Below are 16325 nucleotides of genomic sequence, written 5' to 3'. Positions count from 1 at the left end.
GCAGGTGGGCTGGGCTCTCCTGGGCAGAGGGAGGGGAGGGAGGAGTGCGGGAGGGAAGGAGGCTCTGCTCTCCCTGGGAACCCGCTGAGCTGGCACTTGTTGCTGCTTGGTTGCCCTGGCGATGTGCTTAATGCAGCGTTGAAAATACAGAATACTGACTCCTCTCTCCCTCCTGGCCCCAGACCCCCTCCCTCCCTCCCTTCCTCTTCTGGAGCGTGAAATGAGATTGGTCCAGATAAAAAAGGAAAAGATTTGGTTATTTTTTTAAGAGTGTGGATAATGGGGCCTCTCAATCAAAATCCCAGGCTCCAGTCGGCTCCCCCCCATTCCCCTTCCAACCTCTCCACCTTTCCCTGCCGCCTGCTTAGAGGAGGAGGAGGAGACATAAAGCACAGGGCTTTTCTCTTAATTATGGATCATTCCCGGGGGCAGGCCCAGGGCAAGGGGTTCCTGGGGCCCAGAGTCTGACCTGTGAGGTAGCTGGAAGGCTTGAGCCTCTCATCAAAGGCCCCCAGGTTGTTTCCATAAAGACCTCACCCTGAGTGGGTGTTGTGGAAAAAAAAAATAATAACACAAGTACAGCATGGACTGCAAAGTGAATTCCGAGAGGGGGCTTGCCTGGCAAGGTGGATGGGCTCCCAGTAAGTTACATGCAAATCAGTTTTCAGAAAATGCAATGTTATTTAAATGCATCCCTGGTTCCTAATAACTCCATGGTGCAAATGAATTCTTAAGGAATTTTTTTGTAGAAAAAGTATTCGTGTCCATCTCTTACCAGTGGTTACAATCTCCTAGTTGACTGAAGCGAGATTCCTTCCATTAAAATCAAACCTTCTTTGAGTACCTACTGTGTGCTAGGTACATACAAAATGCTCAAAGCAAGGCATACCAATGACATTTTTCAATCAATTGTGGAAGGAAGGAAGAGATCATTTGTCAGGCACTTTCTGTGTGCCTGGCCATTCATAGGTAGACGTTTATTTCTCATTTAATCCTCACCATAAGACTGGGAAGCTGGTGTGATCTTAGTTTTATGTAGATAAGGAAACAAGCATAGAAAAGCGAAGTAGTGTGCTCGGGGTCATAACCATACTAAGTGGCTGGGTTGTTCAAACACAGTTTTTTTGATTTCAAATCTAGCATTCTTTCAAATCTAGCGTAGTACACCACACTGCTTCCCACCATACCAGAAATAATGGCATGTGTTATAGGAGAGCGACATAGGAACCAGATCAGGGCACAGATTTCCCTTATCCATTCATCTTTTGTTGTGTCTTCTAATTGTTGCTGTTGTTCCTGTCTCACTGATACAGTTAATGACCCTCTAACCAGTTCTGGAGCTGCACCCACAGCTCCGATAGATGGATCCATCCACCCATCTCTCCATCTTTCCATCCATTCATCTTTACACACATTTTTACATACATCCGTGTCTCTTCTCGTCTATTCTTCCATCCTTCTATCATTCATCCTTCTATTCATCCTTCCTTCATCCATCTTTCCTTCCATCCATCCATCCATCCACCCATCCATCTACCCATCCTTCTATCCATCCTTCTATCCATCCATCCATTCTTCTATCCTTCCATCATCCATCCTTCCTTCCATCCATCTATCCATCCACCTTTCCATTCATCCATCCATCCTTCTATCCATCCTTCCATACATCTTTTCACGTATTCATTCTTTCATCTATCCGTTATCCACCCTTTCAACCATCCTTGCATCCTACCATCCATTCACCACTTTTCACTTAACAAATAGTGGTTGAGAATCTATGGTTTGGGATGCTGGGGATATAGCAGTGAACAAGACAGGTCCCTCTATTTATGGAGCCGACAGCCTAATAGTGGAGAAAGAAGTGTAGTAAAAAAGTCAGTGAATGAATAAACAAGATAATTTCAGATAGTGATAAGCACTGGGAAGACAATAAAATGGGATGATGTAATAAAGAGCCACAGGGAGAGAAGGTAACTACTTTAGATGGGATGATCAGGAGAGGCCTCTCTGAGAAGGTGTTCAAAGTGGTCAGCCAAGTGATAAACTGGGGCAGACCGACCCCAGCCCAAAAGAACAGCAAGTGCAAAGGCCCCAAGGCAGGAACTAGTTTAGCATGATCACACAAAGAAAGAGGGTGAACTATCCAAGAACAGTGAGTGAGTGGGAAAAGCACTACAGAATGAAGAGATGTTGTTTGTGGATGGGTCGAATTTTAAAACTACTCAGGCCACTGGGGAAACAAATTGTAGACAGTCAAAAGAGGAAGCACAGAGACCAACTGACCAATTGAACGACAGTTGCAGGAGTTCATACAGGACATAACAGTGGTGTGGGCCATGGAGGTAGCAGGGAAGGAGGAGAACAGAGACACTGGGGATGTATTTTGGTGGTAGAGCCAACAGCACTTACTAGTGAATTGGCTGTAGGGGTTCAATGACAGGGGAAACAAGGATGAGTCCCTGGTTTGGGGCTTGGGAAACAGCATGGATGGTGGTGACAAGTATATATGTGGGAGGTTAGAAGAGGAAGAGGTAGAGTATTCGGCATGTGGAAGTCAAGAGTTCTATTGGGCCATATTAGGATTGAGACACCGCCTAGATAACCAGTTTAATACATCAGTAGGCACATGATGTGTGTCTGAAGTCAGGAAAGAATCCTGACTAGGGCATAAATTTCAGCCATTGTACCAAGCTGTTATTTAATGCCAAGGGATTACACAAGATCACTATAAAGAGAAAGTGAATGGAAAATCACAGAAGGCTCACAAATGAAGCCCTGGGATTCTTCAACATTCAGAGACATAGCAGAGAAGGAACGAGCAAGGCCAGTGAGTCGGAAAGGCCCTTGGGTTAGGAGGCAAACCAGGAGAATTGGCATCATGAAACCCAAAGGCATGGAGGGAGTGATGAACTGAATCAAAGTCGGCTAAGAGGTTGAGGGGGGTGATGGACACGGAAGTGACCACTGGAGTGATCGGGGTAGAGGTTGTGGAGATTTGAAGAGATCAGCGTTGGCCTGATTGGAGGGGGATGAGGAGGTGAGGGCAGAGACCATGGAGCAGAGAAGGGCTGGTAGCTGGCAAGGAATGTGGGGTAAGAAGAGGATTTTTAAAAGAGAAGATGGCAGAGCATGTATGCTGGCTAAGGGAGTGATGAATTGGAAAGGGAGACGTTGATGAAGAGTAAGGAGAAGGGATAAACTGTAGGGACCAAATCCTCAGAAAGGGGAGTGAGGCAGGATGCAGAGCAAAGAGGATGGGTTGGCCTTTCATGGGTGCAGGGACATTTCATCTGCTTTGGCTGCAGGTGGGTTGACAGATCTGATGGTGGGAGGATGCTGCACCCAGGGGGTGTACCACCTCCTGAGCCCCGTACCCTACTCCAACTTCTAAGTGACCGAAGCAGATAGGTACTCTGTAAGTGTGTGTTGGATAAGTGAATAAGTGAGTGAGTGAATGCACGAAGAAGTAACACAGCAAGAGGGCAAACACATTGGATTTTCCACCTCTCTTCCTGTCCTTTGGAGCCACTGAGGTTGGCATTGGGTGAGGTGGGATCAAAGCCCGAGGGCGTTGTGGGCAACCAACGTAGAATCGGCTTCTCCCAGGGTGCGCTGAACCCAGCAGTAAGCAGGACAGGTCGCATTGTGAATACAAGAAAAAGTACTGGGGGCTAGGGTCCTAGCAGGCTCTAAGGGAGCATGTGGCCTTGGGCAAATGTCCCTCTCTTGGCAGCATATTCTTCATTTGTGAAATGAATGGTTGGATGAGATCATTTCTTTCTTTTTTTTTTTTTTTACTATCTTTATTTAATTAAAAAAAATTTTTTTTGATGTGACCATTTTTAAAGTCTTTATTGAATTTGTTACAATATTGCTTCTGTTTTATGTTTTGGTTTTTTTGCCACGAGGCATGTGGAATGCTAGGTCCCCGATCAGGGATCAAACCCACACTCCCTGAATTGGAAGGCGAAGACTTAATCACTGGACCGCCAGGGAAATCCCTGGATGAGATCATTTCTTAGTTTCTGCCTTTCTATATTTATCCCTTTGCTTTTTTTCCCCTCCCTTCTTATACATGTATTTGTTGTGAGTCTGACCTGTGTTAGACTTAGTCCCCGCCCCTAAGGAACTTCCTGTTACTACTGCCTATCGCTGACTCCCTGGACAAGGACCCAGTAACCTTCCTCTGCTTCAGGCTCTTCCCCCTCGCTTCCGTTCCTGCTGTGCAATTGCCTTCTTGTCTGGCAGAGAAGCAGCCCCTACTGACCCCAGCTCAGGCTTTAACACTGGTTGGATGACTGGTGTGAGGCTCTACTGGGCTTTATTTTAACACCTACCTAATGGGAAAATCATAAAAGCTGGCATTTCTTGACTGCTTCTTATATTCCAAGCATGGTGCTCATAAGCATTTGACGTGTGTTATCAAATTGAATCCTCACCAAAACCCCATGAGATAGGGACAATAACCTGCCCCATTTTACAGATGAGGAAACCAAGGCTCAGAGGGGTTCAGTGACTTGTCCAAGGTTGCACAGCTAGGGAGTGGAGCATGGAGATTTGGCTCCAGGCAGGCCAGCTCCAGAGCCAGGCGGCTTCGAGCCTCTCTTCCAGACCCTGGGAAGGAGACCAGGAAGGAACCACAGAAAGCACGAGGCTCACAACAGCAGATCAGATTCTGGAAGGTGGTGTGGATTCACCGGAGCTCAGGGTTGGCGGGAACCTGGCTTTGTGGATGAAATCGTCTGCTAAGTACATAAATGGAGGATCTGGAATTTCAAGTTAAGAGCCCTCAGGTCAACTTCTGCTCTGCCATTTCCCAACTGTGTGATTTCAGGCCCCCTACTCACTCATGCTATACTCCAATTTCCTCTTCTATAAATTGGCGCTACTGATGAGCACTTCATCGGAAGGTTATGAGTATAAAGGGGCTTACTGTGTGGGAAAGTGTTTTGCCAACTTTACGCTCCGTCCCAAGCCCCAGCAGTAATTGTGGTGGTCTGCTTTGTTATTTAAGGGAATTCTTAAGTAATTTTTTTGATAAGTAATTCCTTTGGTGAAGCCAAGAATCCACTCGCAGAAAGAGGTGATCTGATTTGCTTTGTGTAAATCGTGCACTGAATTTGCTTGAAGTGGCAGATTTGAAATGAGACAAGCATCTCTATGGAGCAAGTCCCAGGACACAGATGCCTTCCCCTCTCCTTCCCTTCATCCTCAGCAACCCCCACACCACCAAACACACGCCCCTCCCTAACAAACCATATTTAGGGAGGCTACAAAGCTTATCCTTACTGAATCCTTCCATGACCCCTAACCCCTCTCACTCCCATTGGCCCTTCCTGGAAAGACCTTTTTTACAGAAGGTCCAGGCAGCAGCAGAAGTGGTTAGAACCTGGGCCCTGGTCACAGCACAGCTTCCAAATTCCACCAAACCCTCCAGCTGTGTGAGCTTCTGCAGATCCCCAAGCCTCTGTTTCCTCATCTGGAAAATGGGCACAATACTAACATCTACCTCCTGGGGTTCCTGTGAGGGCTGATCTTGATGGGGCAGTACCTCCAGTCCCTGATGGAAAAGGCACTGCCCCAAATGATGCAGACTGAGGGGCCCCCGAAGGACTGATGGAGGAGGACTTGCTCGATGCCAGCCCTGCAGACCCTGGTCCCCCATCCCTGCAGACCCTTGTCCCCCATCCCCAGCCTTCCATTGGTGCGTCCACCTCATGGGTCTCTCACCTGTGTGCCTCCCACAGGAAGCGAATACTCTGGCAACGCCTATGGCCACACCCCCTACTCCTCCTACAGCGAGGCCTGGCGCTTCCCCAACTCCAGCTTGCTGAGTAAGTTGCCTCTGGGGCCGCCCAGGCCCTCTGCTCTGCGGGGCGGGTTGGGGTGCAAGGCTGAGCCGAAAGTTGTCTGAGACCTGGGAGGCCCCAGTTAGATGGAGGGCCCAGGAAGACAGGTGTTTTCTGTAATCCAAGCAGATAGAGGGAAGGCAGGGTACCAGGTTGCCTGGGAGAAGAGGCAGAAGGAAGAGAGACTTCCGTGCCTCACTCTCTCTCTTCCCCATCCCAAGGCCATGTCTATTAAATCTTTGTTTCGTGTAAGATTCAGGGCTCAGGCTTTGGGAGGGCAGTGGTGAGTGGACTCCAGAAAAGTCTTGGAGGGGGACTCTCTGCCTTCAGGGACTTAGAGTTCCACAGCTGCAGACGCTGTCGCAGGGGCGCCCCGCGGGAGTGCCAGCTGCCCTTCTGCTGGGAAGCACCCTGATTGCAAACAATGCCATCCTGTTGCCCGCATTAACCATCTAAGCGACTCAGAAATACTCACGATTCAGCACCAGGGCCCTTACACAGAAATCCTCTGTTCCACCGCATTCCCGTTATTTGGCTTGAGATATGGACAGCCTTCGGGATCGAGAAACAGAGAGTGAGCTGTGGGGCTGCTCATCAGTCCCTGTCTCCCCCTGGGCCTGGGCTGGGTAGAGAAGCTTTTCAGGAAACCAGGCCCCTTAATGGGGAACGTGAGGGGTCCCACTGGAGTCTCCGTGAGGGATGGCCTTAAGGGTCTCGGAGCAAACCTGAACAGGACAGAAGCCGCAGTGCAGGACGGCCAACCGCAAGGGCGCCGTCGCAGGCCTGGCAGGACCGTCCATTCCCAAGACGCCCCCTCTCCTCCTGTTACCTCCTGATGTTCCAGAAATGACTAGGAGGCTGGCTGAGCTGGGTTCTGTTTGCCAGATAAGTTCAAGCCACCCTTCTGTTCAGTTTAGCCGGAAAGGCTGAGGGCCTTGAGACATGCCCTTCCCATGGAACTTTCCCGGGCTGCCCATCCTGCAGGTGTGCAGAGCTGCCCGGTGCAGGCCCTCAAATGTGCATCCCCCTTGACCAGTCAGGACCCAATCCCCCTGCTTCCCAAGAAGAAGATCCTCTGACCTCACACCTTTTGGGCAAGGCCGGGGAAAACCCCAGTGATCTCCCCGTGTGTACTTGGTTCTTCAGGGTTCCAAATGTAACTGCTCTCTCTTGCCCTCTCCCTGACACAAGGGTGTTGAAGGTCAAAGGAGTCATGGGGGGAGGGGCAAGAAGCCACTGTTCTCCTTCTGGCCAGAAACTCAAAGGTGAGTCCAGAGAAGGAGGAAATAGGGCCAGAGAGGAGTTAATCTTTGATGATCAGATAGGCCCGAGGGGTCAATGATTAACTTGTGCTGTCTTAAAGGTTGGCAGAGGCAGGGAGAGGCTGTGGTGCAGTTTCCCCTTCTGACCAGCAGTGTTGTTGTTCTTTTTTCGAACGTGTCCAGGTTCCCCGTATTATTACAGTTCCACATCAAGGCCAAGCGCGCCACCTACCACTGCCGCGGCCTTTGACCATCTGTAGTTGCCATGGGGACAGTGGGAGCGACTGATCAACAGGAGGACTCGGCCTGGGACGGGCCCCAGAGAGTCACACAAAGGAATCTTTATTTATTACATGAAAAATAACCACAAATCCAGCATCACGGCTCCCTCCCTGTGTGGTTGATTTAATGAACCATGAGAGACCGGACGACGTTGGAGAAGACCACACTGTCCTCCAGGACTCCTTAATGAGGGGCAGGAGTCCCAGGGGGACAGAACCGTCCCATTCCAAAGAGACAAAATTGGAGGAGAAATGGGGAGAGAAGAGGGGACAGCCAGAGGCTTGAGAGGGATGGCACATGGGGCCCACGACGGGGTCAGGGGCACACAGAGGCACCTTTGTGGCTCCATCACCGACACGCTCTAGCAGCCGTGGGCTGTAAGCGCTTCCGTCCAGCCCACAGGCCACACCGCCGCCCTGAGAGGCACCACCTTCTCCGCGCGGCTTGCTTGGCTTTTCCTGCCCCTCCCTCTCGGCCACAGGCTGAACACTGGGTCCAGCCAACCAGGAGCTCCACCCGGTGGTCAAGGTGGTCATCCGCCTTCCTTTTACCTGCTGCTGTGAATGTAGGAGCTCCATCCCAGGTGCTCCCCGCCATGGAACCGCCCCCTTGGCAGCCAGACTTCAGCCTGGCTGAGCCTATTACAGCTTGAGACAGACATTCCAAAGCCCCCGGGCTCCTGGGGGTGGGGTGCAGCCCTGCCCAGGGCAGAGCCAGGCACAATGGCCGGGGACCCGCCTCCCCCTCCCAACAGCCCTGCCAAGCCCACGGCTACCCGAGAGACCCTAAGACAACCCCCCCCCCCAAAAGCCAGCCATGGCGGTTTCCTCTCTGGCTCCCACCGTTCCTGCCCTCCCCTCCCCAGGCCTGACTGTAAATACTGTAAATGAGGCTCTGCTTGAGTCACGCTGCCCTTTTCCTCTCAGTGAACTGTCTCCCTGCCATGTTGGGCTTCTCCCCTTGACGCTTCTTTCTTTTTTTTAAAGACAACCCACCATTGCCACATGACTCAATAAACCATTACTCTTGGTCTCCAGCTTTGGGGTTGGCTGGGGAAGGAGGCACCCCAGGACTCGGTTTTCTCCAGAGAACCTCAGAGCCCAGTGGCCAGCGAACTCACTTTGGGGCCGGGCATTGAAAGGACCACGAATGCCCAAGAGAGAGAGCCCCTGACTTAGCATTCGCCCTCTGCCCCAAAGAGGTGTTCAGCAACGGGCAAATCACGTATCCCAAGCTTTGATTGTGCCAACTCTGAGTAAATGCGAGCATAAAATAAGCACGTGGCGCAGTGCCTGGCCAATCACAGACTCCCCACAGGTAGTTGCTGTTGTTATTAACAGGAAGCCAGAGAATCAGCCAGGAAGGTTGGTGGCAGATCCAGGAACAAGCTCTACACTGGAGTCCACATAAACAGCTCTTAGGATCCCTGAGGTGTGAGAGGAGGGAAGGGAGAAGACAGTTACTGGGCTCTGCGGGCTGGGGGCCTCACATAAATTAAGCTGCCATTTGCCCTATTTTACATATGGAGAAACTGAGGCTCAGAAAAAAAATGAAATAACTTGCCCAAGGCAGGAAGTAGTAGATTCAATCAAGTCCTCTTACCTTAAGTCCAGCACTTTCACCCAACAGCACAGGGCTCTCATCAGGGATGCCAGGGGGTTCTAGACCCAAGGGAGGTTCTGAGACTGCCACCGAGAGTTTAATTTTTTTTGGTTTGGTCCCTAAGTATTTGGCAAGACTGTGCAGTCAAGAAGCTGAGGCTAGGATGGGGTGAGGGAGCTACTCTAAGGACTTAGGACAACCCTCTTCTGTGAAATTTTAGAGAACAAGTCACAATGGTGACTGCCAGGTCTCTGACCCCCAAGAGGGTGCCTGGCCCAGCAACAGCTGTCTGGTGTCTCCGTGGACCCTCTCCATGAGGGACCCAGCTGGAACCGGGGGCAGGATGCCCAGATTAATGCCGACAGCTGGACAGATAACAGCTGAGCTTGAGTCAGGTGGAGGAGGGGCTTCCTCACCCCCACTAGCACCCCAACCAGGGGCTCCCAGGCTGGGAGGGCAGCGGCTGAGAGATGGGCCTCTGACCTCCCTGGTCCTCCCAAAGGAGAGGCGAGGAATGCTCGCTGAGGATGGCATAGACAGAGTGGAACCCCCCCCCCCCAACAAAGAAGACCAGTCCCCATGACTTCTGAGCGGATCTGAGATGAGGCTTAGTTTTCAATAACAGGATTTTCCTCCAGCCACGAGCAATGGTGCAGGACTGCATCCCATTATATCTGAGGCTCTTCATGATCCCGAACCTCTGGGTTCCTGAGAGCCCTAAGACAGTCCCCACCCAGGAATCACCTTGAGATGGATGGTGCCCCACCAGGGCCTGCAGAGCGATCCTTCGTATTCACAGCCAAACCCTTTCTGGGGACACTGGTGCCCTGGCAGCCTCTCCAAGGCCTGGATGACAAAGGGACCTGGGCTGCGCTTTTGCTGGCTGACCGTGGTTCAGCTCTCCCCTTCCTTCTCGGAGGTGCGCTGAGCCCCCCAGGACTCTCTGCTCAGAGCAGGTGTCGGTGAGTGTGTGGCATGGCCCAGGTGCAGCAGGTCCTGGCCAGTAGCGCTCCGGACACTCTGTCCACAGTCAAACCACAGGTCCCCCTTCGGGGCTTGGAAAATATAGCCGTCTGTGTGCTTGGGGAGAGAGATGATCTCAGGTGCCCTGACATCAGGGGTGGTGTTGGGACAAGTTGGCGAGGTACATGACGGGGTCGTGGTGAAGAAGGAGTACGAGGGGAAGGATGGGAGGACAGGTGTTGGGCCCTGGTTTTTCTGAAGGTATATGGGAGTAGTGCGTGTGTTGGCAGGAGAATTGGGGACGAAGCCTGGGCCCGAGGTGTTCCCAGGGCAGCGAGGGCCCCGCCTCACCCACCCCGCCACGCCCCACCCCCATTGCACCCTGGAACCATCCCTCTCACTGCCTGTGTGGAGAGTCTTCCTCAGCTTTCCAGGCCCTTCTCCCCGCTCTGTCATCCTCACCCTCCTCCAGTGCCCCCTGCCCTCCTAGCATCGGCCAGGAGAGCCCAGGGTGCCTGGAGCTCAGCGGTCTGTGTGGGCCAGGCAGCCCCTGCACGGTGGTGGGTTTCCTGCTGGGAGACACAGAGCAGCTAGAACCCTACCTGGGCCCACCAGGTGGGGCAGAACCCATCTTTCTAAGGTGGGCTGGAGCTGCTGTGACCCTCTGGCCCCTACCCCATGGCCTGCGGCGGGGGGAGGCAGGGGCAGCTGGGGGTCCTGCTCCAAGGCCAGCCCCTCCTGTGTCTTCACCAATATTCTTGGCATTGGTTGTTACTAAAAAACATGTACTTTCTGCCCGTCGTGTGCCAGACACACGCTCAACCCTCACAACAATCTCAGGTGAGAGGAGAGCGTGGCCACAGTCTACAGATGGGGAAGTAGGAGGCCAGAGAAGGTGAGGGGCTTGCGAAGGTTTCCCCTCTCCCGCTGCCCTCACCATCCTCCTGGCCCCCTCCCCAAATGCTCACAACTTTTCCCACCAGAGTCTTCCGAAGGCTCGTCCTTTGGGGGTGGGCACAGGACAAGGGGGCTGGAGACCTCGGGGTCCCGAGTCAGTGCCCTGAGCTTCAGGGAGGATTGGGGCTCCCTCCCTGGCCCTCCCTGAACTCCCCCATCCTCAGAAGTTAGAATAACCCTTCTCCTATAGGCTTAGTTTCTGTCTGTTTTCAAAACTCATTCACATCCGTTTGTGTCTCCAATTCTGAACATCGGCCCCATTTTGCCCTTGGGGAAACTGAGAGCAAGGATGACTTGATCTTTCAAGGTCATTCAGAGGAGCTGGGGCCACAACCCGACCCCTGATCTAAGGCCAAATCTGCATCCCAATCTAAGTCCTTGAATAGCTGGATGTGGCCAGGCTTCTACAGAGACCTCAGGCTCGCATCACTTTGTAGGGAGGGACAGAGTTATTTCGCCGCCTGGGGCACTGCCACACACTCCCAACTTGGGGAATAGTCCTGGATAAAAGGCCCAGAGGTCAGCCTGCAGGTCGGGAAGGAGCACTGGGGCTGGAGGAGAGTGCTGGGGGAGCCTCCATCCTTGACCCTTAATGTCCCCCCAGGCCACCCCTCCTCCAACTTTTAGGGTCATAAAGCATTCCCACCGCAGGGGTCTGATTGTTCCTCTGCCTCAGTTTGTGTGACACCCGCAGACAGGGAGTGACCCAGCCTGCTACCTGCCGCTGTGATTGTGATGAAAGCATCCTGGCCCACAAAGGCCGCCTCCTCTCTCTCCCTCGCTCCTTTCTCTTTCCTTTTCCCACCTCTTTTTTTTTTTTTTAACATCTTTATTGGAGTATAATTGCTTTACAATGCTGTGTTAGTTTCTGCTTTATAACAAAGTGAATCAGTTATACATATACATATGTTCCCATATCTCTTCCCTCTTGCGTCTCCCTCCCTCCCACCCTCCCTATCCCACCCCTCTAGGTGGTCACAAAGTACCGAGCTGATCTCCCTGTGCTATGCAGCTGCTTCCCACTAGCTATCTATTTTACGTTTAGTGGTGTATATATGTCCATGCCACTCTCTCACTTTGTCCCAGCTTACCCTTCCCCCTCCCCGTGTCCTCAAGTCCATTCCCACCTCTTTTAATTTCTTATTCCACTCCCTCTTCTGCTGAGTCCGAAGCAATTATTCCTTTGAGAGACCTTTGTGTCTCCGGTGAGTGTTCGGGAGTACTTAGAGTTTCCCCGTGTCTGCTCAGGAAAGGCTGGAAGCATTTCTCCCTCCTTCCATCCCTTCTGGTTTCTTACTCTTCTCATTACTTTATTCTCTTCCTCTGGCTCTTGGGGGCTCTCGGGACACGGATGCTGGAGGTCCTTATCTCCTGATGGCAGATCCCGATTCCCTACTCCTCCCTGCTCGAGCGCATGCACCCACCCACACCACCAGCAAGCCCACCGCCACATCTCTAAGCCCCTCAAACCAAACCAGGTGCCCGGCTTCCTGGACAAAGCTGGAGGAAGCAGGCAAGGCCGGTCCCGGCCCCGGCAGCATCTGCCCCTGGACGTCACCCTTCCTCCTTCTCTCGCTGAGCGGCAAAGGCTAAGCCCCAGCTGCTGGGAGGCTGCCCTGAGATTTGGGGCGAGGGCTGGGGGAAGTGGGGCTTTGTTTTGGGGGAGAAGGCAGGTCAGGGCCCAGCTCCTCCGCATCTGTACCCGGTGGCAGCCGGCCAGGCTGGGGAGTGAAGCGCTGCCTCCGGCTCTCCCAGGGAAATGTGATTTCCCCTTGAGTGAAGCAGACTGTGCAGCGTGGAAATTGGCTCTTTTCTGAGTGAGTGGCGTCTGTTGTGGAGTCGGGGGCGGGCTGGGGCCCACGGGAGGCCGCGCTGGCCCCCGGAGTGAGCCGGGAGCAGCCATGTGCTGAGAACTCATTAGGGATAAATCAAACTAGTACCAGCGTGAAGCCAACACCCTTCCCCCCGCCGCGCCTCCCGGTCCCCCCCCTCCTCTGAGACTCCCCACTTCCCCTCCCCCTCCTCTCCGGCCAAGGCACCCTCCCCCGTGTAATGAGAGCCCAAGCCCACACGTGCGTGCACACAATCACACACACAGCCCTGCCTGCTGCCCCAACTCCGGGGGCCCGGCCTTGAACGAGAACCGCTTTCATTTACAAATAAATCTTTTTGTTTGTTTTAGATGTGTTTGCTTTTTACAGGGAGGAGGGCCTTAGTTAGCTTCACTAACAGCCCAGGCCTGGGAACTCACATCCCCCTCCACCCCACCCTTCCACTGCCATCAGGTCCCAATTTTCACGTCCTGCTCCTGCCTCCTGGGGGGCCCTGAGTGGAGGCCCCCAGCTGTGGGCAACGCTGGTTCCCCCCCATACACCCCCTGGGGAGAAGAGTGCACCCCCGGGGGCGCGGCCCAAAGAGCATCCCCCAGCCCACCCACATGCCTCCCCAGGGGACCTTGCTGCGGCAAAGGCATTGTTCATCAATACGGGTGAGCTCGGTCTGAATGGAAACTTACTTCTCCATCAAAGGGAAGAAGTAAGAGAAAGAGTAGAGGGTAAGAAAGAAGGAAGTGGGGCAAGGCCTCTCGGCCGCGGTGAGGACTGAGGTTTTACTTGTTGAAAGTACAGTCACGCCCTCCCCAGAGCCACCCTCTTTGCTGATGATGACGATGAGGGAAGGGGCTGCTCGCCGGCCATTGTAGGGGCTGAGGCTGTGGTGTCCCTGGAGCTGTTAGTTATGGTCATCATAACACCTCTGTTTACCCCCCTGGGGGACGGCGTTGCTCCCGAGCTCAGGCCTGGGTGTGGGGCTGTGTCCCTGCCCTGGTCGCCTCCCGGTTGGCAACCCCAGGGAAATCCTCAGCTTCCCTGGCCGTAAAATGCGTGGCTCGGGCCAGAGTGATGTCCAGCCGTAACATCGTGATTCAGTAGTCACCTGGGCAGTGAAAGGCATTACGAGACTCATCTGGCTGGTTCAGGTATGAAGCCCTCTTTCTCCCAAATTCCCCTGGTAATTTTCCATCAGGCAAACACCATATTTCCATATGTGGAATCCGGTCTCTGTTTGGGGTCAGGGGTGGGGGCATTGGCTTCTTGTGACCCACCCACCCAGGGCCCTGGGGTCCTGCCTCAGCTGGCTGGGCTAAAGCCAGGCTTCCAGAGGATTCCAGGCTGGGACAGAAATCAGAAACCCGAGCGAGTGAATTCGCCACAGTTAATACAGTCTGGGGCCTGAGACTGACTCACATTCATTGATTCATTCGTTCATTCAGAAATAGGTCATAAACCACCTGTTCTGTGCCAGACCCCGTGATAGGCACCTAGAAGAAAACAAGATGAACTGGACAGGATTTATACCACCACCACCGTCACCCAAAATAAAAACAAGAAACATCAGAGCTTTTATTAAAAAAAATGAGACTTTTATAAAAGTCAGTACAGGGCAAGATGGGAAAGGGAGAAAAGCCAAAAGAGAGGTGATATAAAGTGCTGTCCAGTTTCAGGTAAGATTTGCAAAATCCCGCATGCCCCTCCCAGGCCTTCCTTGAGCATCCATAGCTTCTTCAAGAAGCAGCCTCTAAGAACACCGACTGCAAACCCTCAACCTCGGGCCTGAAAAAGGGCTATTGTCCTGAGCTCCTGTGTCCCACGGAGGGCTAAGGAGGCGCTAGGCAAGAAGACTCAATGTCGAGGAGACTCACAACGTAAGCGCCCTTTCCCACCCTCTCACCCCACTGCAGCCACTGTGGGCCTGCCTCCCCCCGCCCCCCATGACTAACTAGAACCTGATGGCCCGGGTCTTTCTCTGAGCTGCATCTTTGTTCCTACAGTGGGAGCGGGGTCGGGGGTGGGGGGCGTGAGGGGATGCTCAGGGCCTCTAAAAGCTCACTTCCCTGCAATCCTGGCTGGTCCCCCTCCTCCCCATCTCAATAACCCCCTGCACCAGGCTGGGGCCAGCCCAGCTCCCTGACCACAGGTCCAAGAACTGGAGGGAAGAGAGGATGAAGAGGGTCCTGGGTAGAGAGGGTCGGGAAGAGGCCCGGGAGAGGAGGCGGGTGGATGGCACGTGGGGTGGAGACACCACCTGGCTGGGAGTTCGACACCTCCATCTCCTGGGTTCTTCCCGGCCATAAGCTCCGGCTCGGGGTGGTTACAGGGACCGGGACCTTGGGGACAGGCCTCACCTCTGTGACCCCTTCCCCCATGCACATTTCCACCAAGCTCTCCTTGGAGGAGGGAGGGAGGGGCATTTAGGGGCTGGAACACAACGATGGGGAGAGGAGAGGGAGTCACCGGAGGGCGAGCAGGTGCCTTCTCCCAGCAGCCGGGCGGGGGTGGGCGGAGACCCAGGCCAAGGCTCGGGGCCCATCTGAGCATGTCGCCTGCTAAGGAGGAGCAGAGGTGGGGGAGGGGAGGAAGGGGAGGTGAATAAATAATGGGAAATAAAACTTCATGAAGCAGAAAATAAAAGGCAGATTATACAGATGTGGCAATTTGAAGGATCATTGCCTCTGTCCTCTTTTTAACTGCTGCATCTGGAGGTTTGAAGCACCTTATCCCCTCCCCTCCCTCTGCCAGGTCCCCGCCTGGCTGGAGGGCCCTACGCGTGCCTTGGCACCTCAAACACTCAGCCGGTGGCATCTCCTAGCACCACACGCTGCTGCCCAGCCTGGGCCTGCGGGGCTGGGGCACGGGGTGAAAGAGTAGAAGGGTGGGCTGGGCGTTTTGGGCTGAAGACCTGAGTGAGGGGTGACTGGGGAAAAAGGGGAGCATTTGTGAGAGCGGAGTGTGGGTGAGGGCGGGGTTGGTTACGGGGAATCTGGATGATCAGGAACAAGGTGGGAATTTGGCTGGGGCCTGAGGAAGGTTACCCCTTGCGAAAAGGGGGTTTGGATGAGGTCTGGCCTGAGGGTGAGATCCAAACTTCTGTATCTTCGTGCCGGCAGCTTCTTTCTCGTCTTCATCAAAATTCATTTGTTAAGCCTCCATTTGACACCGTGCCAGGTGCTATATAAACAGACATGGTCCCTGCCCTTAAGGAATTTCCAGCCTAAGACACACACACAAGCTGACATTTTGTTTATTTTATTTTAAATATTAATGTATTCCCACCTTGTTCCAGAGGGGATTTGAGACAGCTCACAGGAAATGCATGCAATAAATTAGTGAAATACAAATAAGAAATAAAGCATCAGGAGCACAGAAAATATAGAATGGGTGGAAGAGTGGGTCCTGAGCGGCTGCACCTGAGCTGCACATTGGCCTGGAGTCTCTCAGCGGCCAGGTGAAAGGGTTGTCACGGTCACTTACCAGGCCTCATTCGCTCAGTGAGGGAGTCAGCGCCTCTCTGTGCATGTACCTCCCCCCCACCCTGTCTGTGTCACACCAGATGGGGACAAAGAGATCCAGAA

At 53.3% G+C, this 16325-nt stretch overlaps 1 protein-coding gene across 8 annotated transcripts in view; it reads left to right on the top strand.

The window, feature by feature from the left end:
* Nucleotides 1–8429, top strand: part of PAX8 (paired box 8) — a 57197-nt gene extending 48768 nt beyond the window's left edge. For all 8 annotated transcript variants that reach the window (XM_082357841.1, XM_082357838.1, XM_082357844.1 and 5 more), the window contains 2 exons: nucleotides 5748–5834; nucleotides 7295–8429. In XM_082357841.1, coding sequence (XP_082213967.1) covers nucleotides 5748–5834 — 87 coding nt within the window. In that variant the 3' untranslated portion in view covers nucleotides 7295–8429. The remainder of the gene's footprint in view (nucleotides 1–5747; nucleotides 5835–7294) is intronic.
* Nucleotides 8430–16325: the final 7896 nt, after the last annotated feature.

Source organism: Balaenoptera borealis (genome assembly GCF_965194805.1).
Source record: "Balaenoptera borealis genome assembly, chromosome: 15".
NCBI lineage: Eukaryota > Metazoa > Chordata > Mammalia > Artiodactyla > Balaenopteridae > Balaenoptera > Balaenoptera borealis.
This window is presented reverse-complemented; position numbering and strand designations above follow the sequence as displayed.